Source organism: Pelmatolapia mariae, linkage group LG10_11 (genome assembly GCF_036321145.2).
Source record: "Pelmatolapia mariae isolate MD_Pm_ZW linkage group LG10_11, Pm_UMD_F_2, whole genome shotgun sequence".
Classification (NCBI taxonomy): Eukaryota; Metazoa; Chordata; class Actinopteri; order Cichliformes; family Cichlidae; genus Pelmatolapia; species Pelmatolapia mariae.
In genome coordinates this window covers 67,326,339-67,342,545 of record NC_086236.1, presented here as the reverse complement: position 1 = coordinate 67,342,545, position 16,207 = coordinate 67,326,339, and the positions used below count along the sequence as shown (strand labels likewise).

At 38.5% G+C, this 16,207-nt stretch overlaps 1 protein-coding gene across 1 annotated transcript in view; it reads left to right on the top strand.

Annotated features, from left to right (window-relative positions):
- The first annotated feature begins 606 nt into the window (after positions 1-606).
- si:ch211-113g11.6 (uncharacterized protein LOC559008 homolog) overlaps positions 607-16,207 on the top strand; it is a 46,585-nt gene continuing 30,984 nt past the window's right edge. Inside the window, exons 1-3 of the mRNA XM_063487954.1 lie at positions 607-946; positions 12,151-12,290; positions 16,073-16,135. Coding sequence (XP_063344024.1) covers positions 868-946; positions 12,151-12,290; positions 16,073-16,135 — 282 coding nt within the window. The 5' untranslated portion in view covers positions 607-867. The remainder of the gene's footprint in view (positions 947-12,150; positions 12,291-16,072; positions 16,136-16,207) is intronic.

Here is a 16,207-nt window from a genome sequence, read left to right as displayed (position 1 = left end):
GCGCAGCAGAGTAAACCTGCTGATTCATTCTTATTCAGGCACTCAGGCAATTTATGGAGACATATTGATTAGATATTACAGTGAGGGAGTTGCTGAAATATCATGATTGGTTGATGGTAAAACTTGATACTTTTTCTGTTAAACTTCCAATCCCAGACATTTGGGGTCTCTCTGGTGGTTGCTATGGGTTTCTGGGTATCTTGGGTTAAATATATCAATAGGCTTTTAAAGATAACTCATTAAGTGAAAATGCTGACTCTTTTGCAGAATTATCAACCTCAAGGAAACCCTCTGCAGACATGTAATGATCATGTTACAATGCCTATAGGTGCATAATAGACTGGAATTAAAATTAGGTTGCTTATGATTAAGGACGTGTAAATAATTTAGTTTGCCATATATTTAATTGGCATTAGAACATTTCCAAGGCTGTACGATGAGACAAATGTGCATTATACCTTTAAGAGATACCGTGTACGATTCAAAATATCTATGAAAATCATTTTTTTATCAGCAACAGGTATGATGTGTAATGCCTACACGCGCCAGCTGTAAAGCAAAAGCGACGTGTTTGCGCTCGTTTTTGCACTCCGAGTTTTCATTCCAGCGCCCCTGCTGAAAGGCTGCGCTCCCCCCCTGTGCCTTTTGTTTCTGAGGTGGAGCCTGATACCCCGACTTTACCAAACTGAATTGCCGGCGAAACAGACGGACAAGACAGGACCGGAACCAGCAGTCGTTCTCACGGCTCTGGGACGTGGCATATCTGGGGGGTCAGGCGGCTGCAAGGAAGAAGAAGGGTTTGGGGGAGCGCTTCGTACGGTTTAGTTAATTTCACAATCGAGTTCACGCTACAGAGTGACGGGAAAGATGAATTCTTTCGTACTGCTGTCGCTTTTCGCCACGGTTATCGTCGGAAAGTCACCTCGGCTTAAATTTGTTCTGCGTGGTAAGTAACTGCTGTAACCTTCATATATCGTGATGTCCTAATACATTCAGCAAATTATTTTTAGGAGTCAAGAATGTTTTGTGTTCTTATTTTGTGTACGGAATGAATGAGTGAATACTTGCACTGATGGAGAGATGGACGGATGAGTGGATGGAGGGGTGAGCAGATGTGAGTTATGTCATGGGGTAATGCACCCGTTTTTCAGTACTTCCTATTATTTTTTGTTTTCCTTTAATTGGAAAAAAGCCTGCACACATAAAGCCAATAAAAACAGGGCTACCTCTGGATTAATCTCTGAAAACACCCCCCTCCCCCCCGATGTCCAGGTAGTAAATTACGCGCTCCGCCGTTCAGGCCCTGCACACATGTCCCCGGGCTATAATAAGACGAGCACCAAGAAGAAAGCGATTTTTTCTGTATAAATCTCAGTTTTAACAACTGTTCATCTAATGTAGGCCAACTGAAATCAGTTTCTTTGTGTTACCATTTTTTCAGGTTTCTCCGTAAACACGGTCTGTCCAATCTGTGTAAATTGGATATAATTTGTGCAACTCGTGCCTTTCTATCCGTCTTTTTGCCAACTTGTGTGTTCCGTTTATCTCAGAGCATTACAAGTTAGCGGTGTGTTCGTGTCTAGTTTGTATAGACTCTTATTGTAGTGGCTGTCCCTCCATATCTTCACATCTTCCGGACGCACAGAGCGGAATAAAACCACTAGTGCTTAAAAGCAACATTTCCTCTGCCAAGAGGGGGAACATGGCGCCTTTCCCCCCCTAACGCACCTCAAGGCTGTACCCTTTAAACACCCGTCTGCCACCGCCGAAAAACATCATTACTGTGAAATATGACTCTTTGGAGGTTGGCACAGTCACTGTGCCTCCCGCGTCCTTGCGGAGCTGCAATGCGGGACACGGCAGCTGTTTCACACTGCAGAGGAAGGGTCCTATTCAGTGAAAAAGAGAACTGCTTTAGTGTAACAGACAAAATAAATAAATATATCCTATATGTGTACACATGTACAGAAAAGCCAAGATGGGAAAAGGGAGCGTGGAGCAATGAATGGAAAATTCCAACCCGCCTCCTTGTTATCTATTCCACTCACGCCTTTTTACACCTCACACAGTCCTCTAATATATTCAGCAATCAATAGAGATGGGTGCTGTGTGTCAAGGTATTGGTATCTCTAACCCTCCCCGCGGATGTACAAAACGCACAAGATGACGGCCCTGGACGTGCGTGTCATATCAATCAAATTCATTGTTACGCAATTTCGGGGTTAGCAATGAACGCCTATCCTTAGGACACACAAACCCAGAGACACACACAATTACACATGGAACACTGTCAGAGGAAATCCATCAAAGGCGCAGTCTGAAGCTTCAGCACCTCGGACAGCTCCGAGGTGCTCTAATGGTGAAAATGTCCTCATTTTGTAGGCGTTTGCCAAATGAGGACATTTGACAGGGTTTCATACCTTCACGGAGTTGTTTGAAGGTTATAATCTTTTTTTTTTCTTTTTTTTTTTAGATTAAAATAGTATTTCCTTTAGTGGTTAAGATAGGACCTGGTGCTTTTGATTAAGATATTATAGAAGCAAGGGTTGGAATTACTTTGCATTCATTTGGTATAGACTACACCTTTGTCCAAGTCCATTATAATAAGTGCATTCAAGCTAAGCACAGCAAGCTTTCATCAAAACTGTAAATATCTTCCCCCCAAACAACAAAGAGGATGCAGGTACAATACATTTGAATTTTATTGTGGTCATAATTTTAAGTTGTGGTTTTTAGAGTCTTGACCCTAATTAATTTAATTTGGCTACACATTTGCGATATCCATATCTCAGTATAAATCAAAGCAATGCTACTGCCCAATAAAATACAGCACCCAGAAGGATCTTTAGGCTGAAGAAACACCTCTTTAGAACAGTCAATCGATATGTTCTCCATTGTTCTCTTTCTCTTTTTTGTGTGGATGGGACACTACCAAGGATGATACAGAGAATTAAACGACTAATAAATCATCATATCCAGTGCAATTATAGTATAACTTACATGGTTTTTCGCAGAGTGCTGTAAGATGTTAATATGCCTACTGTGTGAAAAATAATTGGATTGCTTTTTTACTTAAGAGTGGTCTTTCTGACTAGCTGATGATTCTAAATTGAGGAGTCACTCTATGTTTTCCTCTGTTTTTAACAACAACTACTAACAAGTTAAAATGATCAAATTAAAGGTCAAAGCAGCTGGCTGAAATATGCCAAAAAACAAAGCAGAGGGAAATTGCAGAGTAGCATGATAATGCTTTGTGAGCTGTACATAAAAGCTACAGTTTATTAGGTAGACCTTGCTAGTACTGGGTTGGACACTGTTTTCTCTAAGCATAGATTCAAGAAGGTGTTGGAAACATTCCTCACAGATTTAGGTCCATGTTGACGTGATAACGTCTTACACATGCTGCAAAATTGTCCACTTCACATCCATTATCTTAAATGGACTGATTCTTATATAGTGCTTTTCTACTTTCCCGGATTACTTAAAGCGCTCTAGACAACATGCCACATTCACACCCATTCTCACAAGCACTTTCTCTAAACTGAGTGCTTTCTAACTACATTCACACACATTCACACTCTGATGGATACATCGGAGAGCAACTTGGGGTTAGTAGCGTGCCCAAGGATACTTGACATGCACTCTGGAGTAGCCAGGGATCAAACTAACAACCTTCCGATCAGTAGGTGACCTGCTCTACCTCCTGAGCAGGTCACCTACTGCCACCTCATGCTAACTGGCCATTCCACCACAATTCCAGGTGTTCCACTAGATTGAGATCTGGTAGCTGTGGATGCTATCTGGGTACAGTGAACTCATTATTGTGTTTAAGAAACCACTTTTGAGAAGATTTGAGCTTTGTGACATCCTGTGTCATCCTGCTGGAAGCAGCAATCAAAATATGGGCACACTGTGGTCATAAAGGGATGGACATGCTAAGGAACAATAGGAAGGCTGTTGCCTTTAAATGATTCTAAATTGATTGTAAGGGGTCCAAGTTGCACCAAGAAAATATGGTCAACAAAGTGACACCACCATCAGCAGCCTCAAATGTTAATATTAGACAGGATGATGGTGGTTGTGGTGTAATGGTGCTTTTATGCTTTCATGTTGTTTATGGCAAATTCTGACCCTGTCATGGTCCTGCATCATTGCCTATTATTTTGAGCCAATTTACTTTTTCATTTCTGTTTATTGATAAATATGTTCTGTTTCATTCTTAGTTTGCTTATTGTTGAAGTTTCCATCTTGTGTATTTCTTTGTTCTTTTGAGCCTCAAACCCTTATTTCCAAATTGTATTAGAGTTTATTTTTTGTCCTCAGTGTTTCTTGTAACATCTTGTCATCTCCCCTATGTTAAGTTCATTCATGTGTCTGTGTTTCCCTGTTTGGCTATGGTTCTCACTTTCTGTTTTATTTTGGTTGTTCCTTGTTTCTAGTGTCTTTTGTTGGGTTAATTCCCCTCATGTCTCATTGTCTTTCATTATTAACACTTGCGTCTCATAACCCAGGTGTGTTCACTTTCCTTAACTACTCTCTTGTATGGTGAATTTTTCCCCTCAGTTTTTGTCTCAGCATCTATTAACCTGCACTTGTGTGCTCCCTGTAAACTCTGGATTCTATTTTGCCTATTCGCTTGCGGATTTTGTATTTTTGGACTTTTTCAACTACCTTATCAAATGTCACTATTTGGGTCCCAATTCCACACTTCATGATAGCTGTTAGTTTAACTTCCTGTTGCCTTCCTGCATTCTGACCATCCTCCTCTGACATTAACAAGGAATCTTTGTCCAGAGAACTGCAGCTCACTGGATATTTTCTTTTTTTGGACCATTCTCTATAAACCCTAGAGATGGTTGTGTGGGAAAGTCCCAGTAGATCAGAATTTTCTTAGATACTTAGACCAGCGCATCTGGGATAAACAAAAATGCCATGTTCTTCCCAATTATGATGCTTAGCTTCAGCAGGCATCTTGGCCATGTGCATTGAGTCACTGCCATGTGATTGGCTGATTGGATTATGAGCAGTGAACAGGTGTACCCACTCATTAGTGTGTAATGCACTAGTGAGTGTACAGCACATTACACATAGAGATTTAAGCCAGATATTTATGTAGAATAGTCATAACAGCAGCTAACAGAAACCATCAATATTCACCCACTGTTTTGTTTGCACTTTTTTTGTTTAATTGGGGGAAAAACTGTTCTGTTCTCCTCACTTCCTTATGGGACTGAAACATAATAAGGATTTAGAATAAGGTTAACAATAGTTGTTTTTAAAAAGCAAGCTTGAGCCATGCTTTCCTTTATATTGTGTGTACATACCTAATGAGTGACAGTCACATTTGGCAATTACATAAAATGCATATATTGGCAAAGTAGGACAAACAGAGAAATCAAGAGAGAGAGGAAGACAGCCAGCAGCAAAGGAGAGTGAACACAGAAAGATCATTTTAAAGAAACACCCTGAGAGAGAGGAACAGCACCTCCTCTCAAATATAATTTGACATGTACAGCATCCTAAATATCAGACAATTTCCCTGAAGTTCAGCGATCTTTTGTGTTGACCTTTTCTCTTGGAGACTTAAACACATCAATACAAAATACTCTTGAACTATGAGTCTTAAGGATATTCTCTTGTCATGTTAATAATGTGAGACCTTGAGATCCACCTTTTAAAAAACTGAATTAAAAGCTTCTATGCAAGTAAAAACAAACAAACAAACAAACAAACAAACAAAAAGCAGCAGTCATATGATTTGCTAGTACCAAACAGAAAAGCTTCAAAAGATCCCTTACCTTGACTCTGCTGTTATCTGTCTTGCTAATTTTAAGATGTTGTTAAAAAAACAACTGTGTTCTACTCTTCTTTAATGTGCACATTTTAGTGCAAATAGAACTATGAAAACAATGAAATAGAATATGAAAAAAACCCTTCAAGTATTACATGCTCCTCCAAGAAGTTAAGTCTTCAGCCACTGAGTTTAATGAAGCTTTTTTTAAGCAACCAGCTAAAAAACAAGGTTGTTTTTCTTAGTTTCTGGAAAGCTGACCTTTTGAAAATTCACGGCTTCCAACCAGTAGTAATGATTAAGTGTCTGAGTAAAGTAAAAGGAAAGATACACACTGACACAGGACAGCAGAGAACATTTAGGCGCTCAGATTACACCCAGATGTGTCTGGCCCTTTGTGTGGAGACATGGAAAAAGATGCTGTTAATATGAATGCACATTCTGTTCCTGCACTCTGCTTTTGCTCTCGAGGCAGGCCACAGACACTCATACTCAAAAATGTTTTCTAATAAAGGATAGGTGGGGGAGGAGACTACCTGTAGTATAATAATGTTAACCCCTTAATGTCTAGTGTATCGTGTTTAATACATTAGTTTTGGTGGGCTTTTGAGATGTCTACATCATTAGTGTAAATAATAAAACTGTATAATACATTTTTATTCAATAAACAGAAAAAAAGCTAAGTGTAGTGAATATGATACAAATTCATGTTCACAATTATTATATACTTTGTATATTTGCCTGCCAAAGAACTTTTTTGTGCCACAATATCCCCTTCAAATGTTATAACACAACCCACGAATAAGGTGCAAGTACCCTGTACTTACGTGCATTTTGCATGCAACAAGTCAGATTTTTGCAGGAAAAATGTGAAACAATTACACTGTAAAACCTACAATAAAGGTGCAAATACCCTGTACTTGCATGCAATTTGCGAGCAACAAGGTGCAAATACCTTGTACTTATGTGCAATTTGCAGGCCACAAATCCGGCTTTTGAAATGAAACAAGTACAATGTAAGTACCCTGTTCTTTCTGGGGTGTGGGACGTGTTATAGAGCGACTAAAGTGCATGCAATTTGCGGGCAACAAGGCGCTAGTACAATGTACTTATGTGTAATTTGAAGGCAACAACTCAGGTTTTACGCTGTAAGTAACGTGCATTTTCTGGGGTTCAGGCCGTATTACGGAGTCACTTAATCTTGTCTAATTTCCAGGTATTTTACAGGGAAAGAGTGTGAGGTTGAGCATTTTTATAAACCTTACTTTATATGCATTTTTTGTGATCTTGCCTGCAGCTTGGTAGGCAGTGATGAAGCCCAAATTGGGCATGCAGGCCACTATTACCGTTGCTCTTAGTTTAATTCTGTAAGTACGCAGTTAGATTTCACACCTACATCTCTGAGGGCCATGCATCTTTAGACTGTCTAGATTAGGAGGAAAAAAAAGAAAAAAGGTGAAGGTCAGATTGAGTGCAGAGACGTAGACACGTAACCAGGGTAAAAGTCTTTATACAGAAATAGGAGAGGGAGGTTAGTATCCCAGATGCGACCTCGTCTGAGCATGGGAAGAGGTTGTGACCAGCCCGTCCACCAACAAGGGAAGGCCAAGTCTGAACCACGGCCTCTCCCCAAAGTTTTTACCAATTAGATAGAACCACAATTCAATATATTCAGGTTTTCACTTTCAGGAAGTTGGCTACAGCTAACTGCTTGTAGACTGTGGTTTTCTGCCAGAGGGGGAATCCATGTACATGTTTAAGTATTTATCTGCTTGAGGCAAATAAATACTTAAAGACTGAATTGAGACTACGTCCCACTTTTATCTCAGAAGAAAAGAATCCTCAACAAGAGACGCAAATTGTACTTTAAATTGTTTTAAGTATCATAGCAGCCTAAGTAACTACTGCTTAAGTAATTTTCTACATAATGGATGTTTCACTATTCAGCTGACTTTATATATTACCTATAAAACTTATACAGTGATAATCACTTTTCTCCATTTATTATTGGAAATTATACATTGTTACGTACAGTCAAACTTTGGAGAGCATAGGCATCATCTGAGCATATAAACAATACTTACACTCAGAACAACCATGGAATTCACAAGTATTTTTTTCTTTTCAAGTTGGAAAATGTCTTTTACTTTGTGACTAAATGTCCAAAAACTTCCTCGGACTGTCAGCATATTTTCACAGAATCTTCCCAACTAGTAGAAAAGCAGACCAAAACGTTCACCTTCTCAAGTGATTTCCACCTGTACGGACAAAAACTTAAGATTTAGGTTTTTAGCACACTTTAATATATTTTCCTCTTTAGCATTAAAACCAAAATGAATTATTTGTACTATGAAAATTAGCCTAATTCCACTCTCCCACAACCATGAATTGGATAAGCAGTTATAGATGCAAAATAAATCTTTTTCATTATCATTTGGAGACCCAAAAAGTACAATGTACAATGCTAAAATCATATATTTTATTTTGGCTTTTACAAACAAGCCATTACTACTACACTTACTGGCCACTTCATTAGGTTCACCTTGCTAGTGACGGGCTGGGCCCCCTTTTTCCTTCAGAACTGCCTTAATGATTCGTAGTATAGTTTTAACAAGGAAACATTCCTCAGACATTTGTTCACCATATTGACATGATGGTATTACACAATCACTGCAGACTTGTAATCTCCACATCCATAATGCAAATATCCAATTCCACTACATCCAAAAGGTGCTTTATTGGATCAAGACTTGGTGGATGTAATTTGAATTCAATTCAATTCAATTCAATTCAATTTTATTTATACAACACAAATCACAACAACAGTCACCTCAAAGATAGACCCTACAATAATACATACAGAGAAATATCCACCCATTATATGACCCCCTATGAGCAAGCACTTTGGCAATAGTGGGAAGGAGAAACTCCCTTTTAACAGGAAGAAACCTCCTGCAGAACCAGCCTCAGGGAGGGGCGACCATCTGCTGCGACCAGTTGTGAAGAGAGAAGGAAGACAGTGAACTGATTTGAGATCATTTAAGGTTTTAGATTTGGCAGTGTCTTCTGCCACTAGACACATCCGCACCAACAATGTATTTTCACACAGAGAACTGCTGCTCATTGGATAGCTTCTCTTTTTTTTGGACCATTCTCAGTAAATAGTAGAGTAGGCTGTGGTAAAATTCCAGTACATCAGAACAACTGTGCCCTAAGTCATTTAAATGACCTTTCTTACAAGGGATACATGTGCAAGTGATATGAAACTGCAACAATTTTAGAAGCTGTATTACAAAATTAATGTAAAAGACCAGACTTAAATATAACACCATAATTCTTAGTGCTTCACATAATATGAACACAATAAGCGGTTGTGTGGATAGTATGTGGTTAAGACTGGGACTTAAGCCTTGTTATTAGATGGGACATAACATGTAATAATAAATATTACAAATTTTTATGATAATATTTAAAATATATATGTATATTTTTGTACATCAATCCAATACAGCAAAGAGAAGATTAACACATTCAGATCTGTCAGGGTCACTGGTGTTGTGACTGGTTAAATCCATAAAACAGATTCGGCCTGTGTAAATATTATTTGTGACATGCTATTTTTTAAAAAACACTTTAAAAACCTTAGAAACACTGCTCTGGTGTTTTGTAATGTATGATTATATTTAAGGTCCAATTATTTACTTATTTTTTTAACCAAGCAAAGACAGTTTTAGCACTGTACTATCAGGGGAAACATTTTAGACCATTAGCTAAGGAAAACCAGGCTTACCTGACAACTAATAAAGCTGCTGTTCTGTTTAATGGCATTTTCAGATTATGCCACGTAATAATACGGAGGAAAACAACTCTGAGAGATTAATTATTGTTTTAGATCTTCTACACTCTTTATTCTTGCCTTGTGGGGTGCAAAGTGACCTTCAACAACAATGGCTACGCTGCTGATAGGAAATGACATCATCTGACTGGTGGCTTTCATAAAAAATAAAATAAAATAATAAAATTGTTGTGCTGAGTAGAGAAAGCTGGGTTTACTGAAACAGTGTCTCAGATGTAGACCATGGGTTCCTAATTTTACATTTTTGGAAGTCCCCATATTAGAGAAGAGGATTAGGGCCACTGCATGTGGTAAAGCTGTATTTGGGTGAACACCTTTCAATTTTTTTCTGATTATTTTTAAAAATGTTTGCTGTTGTCCAATCCAAGAAACTTAACCGTTTTTTCCACTTTTGAAAAAAGAGTGAAGTAACCTTAGGAACCTGTTTTGCTTCTGTTAACTGCTAAAGCAAACATTCATACAAATCTATTGTGTTTATTCAAATCTGCACGCTCTTATGTCTGCCTTAAGACTGTCAGTGTGAAACTATACTCTAGTTTCTCTATAGGCCACTTCTTTGTATGTTTCTCACTTCCTTGTGAAGTACCAGGCTCATCAAGTAGATTACTGCCAATAAAAGCGGCCGCTGTTTCCATAGAAACTTGCCAGCAACCTGTATTGCTACAACTCACCACTACTGCATCCTGGTTCCTGCTATCAAACTCGATGTCTTTTTCACTTCAGGGATAAAAAGAACATCTAGTCTCACAGAAGCATTTATGGGGGCATGATAGTTTTTGATGTAAAGCTTTCAGATGTTTTTCTGAAGTATCTTTTAAGCAAATAAAATGATGAAATATCTCCTGGAGCAAAGACTAATCAAAATGAAAAAGGATGGCTGTATGAGATGTTTTATACTCTAATATTTTGGTTCCATAGCATTTATTATCAGACACAGCTTTTAAGAACTCCAGAAAATCATTTGGTGCCATTCTTTATTTAAATTTGTCTTTTAACTAGTAGGTGGGGTTTTAATCTAGTTCTAAACACAGGCACAGTTGCAGTGTAGGTAAGTGTGAGTCTGATTGGATCTGTGATTCAGAGATGCCCAAATGTACTTTTGATTCAACCAACAATCTGTGATAGGATTTGCCCACATGATTATTCTGGAGATTTTTGTGCTCCCACCAGATGCCCTTTTCCTCTGACACATAAGCAGGGTTGACTCACTGTTTAATGTAAAACCACAAAGGGCAGTATTACTGGATCAAGTGCTTTGATAAATCAAATCATTCTTAGACAGTACTTCTTAAACTACTTTCTACTGAGGTTAGTTTACATATAGATTAAAAAAAGGTTTAGGCTGGCTAAATCTGGATCATCTATAATAACTTCCTGATACCCAATTTTGCTTTCATGCATTGAGCTTTTGTTGCTGTTTTTGACCTTACAATAATACATTTTCTATTGATTTCTTATGAATTGGAAACAGCTTTTAAAGTATGATTTGAAAAATCTACATTTCCTTACTTCTCTTTTTTATTCTTAATTATTTTGTAGTAGCTGTGGTATTTTAATAGTTCACAGGTAGGTAAAAAGACACACATAAGGAGGAAGGTCCAGAATTAAAAGTTGAATGTTTTCACACAAAAATCCAAGAAAAACGTGAAATCAACCTTATAAGAATTCTGCAAAGAAAACAGAAAGGGGAAGAAACTTAGAATGTGGCGTGGGTGTTTGTGCCAGATGGGTTGGTTTAACTTTTTCAGAAACTGCTGATACAGTTGAACCTTATTTCTCTAGGGGTTTACAGAGAATGGTGTGAGGGAGAAAATATCCAGTGAGCAGCGGTTTTATGGGGGAAATTTCCTTGTTCTTGTCTTGCTGTGGTCAGAGGAGAATGGTTAGACTGCTCAAAGCTGAAAGGAAGGTAACAGTAACTCAAGTAACCACTCATTACAGCCAGGGTATACAGACGAACATAGTTAAATACACAATAAAGCAGACTGACAACAGCAGTAGTAGACCACACTGGGTTCCCTGTTCTCAGCTAAACCCAAAAACTGAGGCAGCAAATTTGACAGGCTCACTAGAATTGGATGCTATTTCAAATTTGCCTCTTACCTGACTATTGTCTATCCCTTTATGACCACAGTGTACCCATATGCGCTATGGTGAATTAAGGCCTTCCTTTGAAGGTAAAAGGAAATACAACGGGTAAACACGGGGTGCACAAAACTGTACTACTGAATGATAACCAAGCATTAACCAAGCAAGGAAGGAGAGGGAATGATGGACAGCAGTAATAAGAATTCAAAAGCTTGACAAACATATTAATAGCAGTAGGAACAGATTTTATTAAAAACTGAAATGTTTGCTGTTGTCCTTGTTTTGTTTTTTTAATCTATTACCACAGGGAGCATTTTAATTGTACATGTTAAAACATAAATTTTCATAATAAAAACAACAATGTACTCTGGCAAAGCTCTCATCTGTTGGCTCATCCCTTTTATTTGTCCCTCAGAGCCCTCCAGGTTCCATTTCAACAGACCAGAGAACTATATCAGCATGTACCACCAGGAAGGGAGTGACACCCTTTATGTAGGCGGCAAGGCAATGATCTACATGTTGACGTTCACAGACAGAGGGGTTCGCGACCTGCAGGTACCGTTTGCTTTTAGCTGATTTTTGTGACTTATACCCAGGTGATTAAATAAAGTGGTTCTTTTAGGATGGTGTATTAACATGCATATTTTATTTATCTATTTTCTTTTAGATATGGAACTGTAAAGTAAATATAAATGATAAGACAAACTGCCACATAAATACTTCCAAACCTTGACGCTGTCCACCACCTTCATAAGCAACTTTAGCAACTGAGTTTGGACGTGATGTCCTTAAAAGTTGTATGACTCACAGCAGAATATTGATCTAAGTAGAGATTTAATTAGGCAGACTGATTCCAAATACCTCTATCAAGACCGCTAAGCCAAATGAAGAAACGTTTTTTTTTTCCACAGCCAAAAATTAGAGACATTCTGCACCAGTTAGTGGGCAGCCTCCAGGGGTGAACAGGGAAGTCCATGTTAGCACAGACCTGCCAGTCTACTCTGGATAGAATAGGAGTGAACTATTAAAATGTGTTTAGTCACTTTGGAACATTTTCTTTACACATCTACTCTAGCAGATAGTGAGCTTAACTTTGCATAGAGACTCAAGAAGTGGAAAACAGGGGTGTCTGACTTTTTAATGATAAATTCTTAATGGACAACTGTTTATTTGTTCTTAAAATCACTGGTTTCAATTTTTTAAAATGAAGGAAGGTCTAATTAATGAACTGCTTTACCAAAGTTGTCAGGAGGTGGTCACTTTTAGGACATTATTGCATGGTATTTAGGGATGGGTATTGATAAGATTTTCACGATTCCGATTCCATTTTCGATTCTGTTTAACGATTCGATTCTCTTATCGATTCCTTTTTTTTTTAAAAAGGAGAACACTAAGGTCGATTAGCTTAGAACTTTGTTTTATATCTTCTCTTTGAACAAGATAGAAATTTAGGAGTAACATGGCCTTACAAACCCAACAGTGAGATCTTAAGAGATCCACAGCCTATGGCTCTTCAATGGGGTGTCACAGGGTCCCCGGGGAAAAAATTGTAAATGTAAAATAATAAAATAAATATTCTTCTGTAGCAATAACAAAGTATAACATAAATTATTCTGTAGCAATTACACAAGAATATCCAGTAATCTCCCTGCCTACAATTAAACACATTCACTTACCGAAAATCGGGAGCATCTGGTCTGGCAAATGCCTTTTACCACAAACTTAGTCACTGCTCGGTGACATTCTGGCCTGAAAGGAGACGCTACCGGTAGACTGCAGCGAGAACTGCCAGCATCTGAGCCAGCCAGACTCTGTCTGTCTCTCTCATCATGGTCACCTAAATGCACAGTAATGGCAGGTTTTGTAATAAGGCAGATCGCGCTAACATAATATGCACTGTTAGTTGATTATTTACCTGCCGCATTAACGGGAGAGGACATGCAAACGTTACCGCTGCTGCTGGGTTGAGATTCACGAGTCCGGAGCGGAATTAAAAAGACGACATTAATTTAGGATTATCGCGTGTTTTGTGAGCAAATGCTTTTGCATATTCGTAGTGTTTCCTCCCTTAAATGAAATATCTACTTTGCAAATATTGCAAGTTGCCCTGTTGTCATCCGTTCTGGTAAAGTATGACCAAACTTTTTAGCGTTTGAGCCGCCATGTTTCCTGCCAGGTAAATCACGCTCCGCAACGCGGTGACGTCATTCGGGGCGACTGGAATCGATAAGGGAATTGTTTGGAAAAACGGCAAACAATTCCAAGGAATTGAAACAGTGGGAACCGGTTCTCAACAAGAACCGGTTTTCGATACCCATCCCTAATGGTATTATTTCGTAAGGTAGCATATGAGATTTGTTGAAGAAATCTGTTTGTGGTACTAGTAAGCATTACATGATGTGTTTATTGCGTTTCTTGGAAAATGAACTGTATTTGGCACTGGGAATTAAATGTAACTAGAATTTCTATACCTGCTGAAAATAGACACCCTGGAAACATATTTTAATTCACAAAAGTCTCTAGCTTTTGAAAGTATGGCTAACCCTGTTACTGTTTGACATGAGCTGTGGGATGAAAACAAATATAGCTGCTATCCTGCTGTGAGGACGACACAGAGAGCCAAAGAGGGCAGAGAGAGAGATTGCTAGTCTGCTGCTGGCCCAGTAAAGCAAATCTAGTGAAGGCCAAGGCAGTTAGGTCAGGCATACATTAATTTCTTTCTATGGGGATAGAAAACATAGTTCACTGAGCTAATAAGGTGAGGATACTGTAGGCACGAGATTACACTGTGTGCACTACAGCAAAAACACTGACTAGCCAAGCAAATTGAAATTGACTGTAAACTCAAATATGTAGTTTGCTAAATATAAATATGTCCTACTTTTTGGAATGATCGAAGGCTTATTTGGTGGTTGTGACTCAGAGAGAGGTGATGTATTTGGCAATTAGGAGATGCTTTCAAGTGAGATGGTGTGTTTTTACTTTTACTTTCGCAGTGACAGTTTGACAGGATAAGTTACTTGCAGCGCAGCTTAGATGAGTTGTCATGTCAGTGTGTGGAGAGAGAGAAGAGAGGACCCAAATGCAGGACTCGCAGGCTGGTGAAGTATCACTATAGGGTTTTTTACAAACACAAGATAAACAGAACATAAGACACTGACTGAGTGAGTGAGTGAGTGAGTGAGTGATTGAGTGAGTGAGTGAGTGAGTGAGTGAGTGAGTGAGTGAGTGAGTGAGTGAGTGAGTGAGTGAGTGAATGAATGAATAAATGAATGAATGAGATGAGATGAGCTGACCTGGAAGCACATAAGAGATTGATGATGACAAGACAATGAACAGAGGGAAACTGAGGGCTTAAATACACTGACGATAAAAAACAGGTGAGAACACAGCTGAACTAAGTCTGACTAATAACACAGGAAGTAGAAATGAACATAATGCACACAGACAAAAAGCTAACACAATAAAACAGGAAACAGGGATGATAAACTAAATGGTGATAAAGAGTATAGACAGAAGAAAATAAATGCCTAAGAGCATTATACAACAAATCTTGCTGTCATTGACACAGAATGAAACAGTGGGGGATTGTTTATTGAGATTCAACACTTGCAGAGTCAGACATTTATGGTAAAAGGTCAAAAAACCCAGTTATTTACTTTGCAATGAAGAACCAAAGCTTGTTTGACAGATACAATGCACAAGCATTTTTTTTTTTTCAAAAGGATGAATTTGTTATGCCACGTTACACTTCTCATTTGTGGAAGGACTGTCTCAGGTAAGAGTGGAGGAATTACACTATACAGTCAACTATTCCTGGATTTTTCTGTAGAACGTAACTCCAAATTAGTCAGGGAATATTCAACAATCACCATGCATACTGTTGGCTGTTGGTCATTTGTCCAAGATTAATATAGCTTACACTGTACAGTAAGTGTAGCAATTGTAAATTGTTTAAATTAATGCATATAAAATATGCACTGGTATCATTTTAGATGGTCCACAACTTGTCAATTCAAAGCAGAGAATTGAGCTTCAACATTTTCATTGTTGTAAAACAGTGTATTTTATCCTGAGAATGTTCCTTTCAAATTCATGGCCATTTCTGTAGGGCTGTTGAAGGACATTCTGTGAAAATGTGGAAGCAAGGTAAGGAAGATGAGGACTCCAAAGTGAAGCTGTCAAATAATAAAGTAACTCTTGAAGGCACTGAAAAGCCATAGTGTCATATAATAGTGTGTATATTGTATTTTAGAAGCTGCAGCAAGCTCAGTGCATGCTGAAACAGAGAAGAGTGAAGTAAGTTGGCACAAACTAAACAATCACTCCTCCCACAGATCCCAGCGGTATCGGATCAGACTGCAATTGATACCTGCAAGGCAAAGGCTGCGCCACTCGAGGTAGAAAGTCTTCTTCACCGTCAGCACCTCCATCACTTCAGCAACACCCTTCATACATAATTGATATCATCC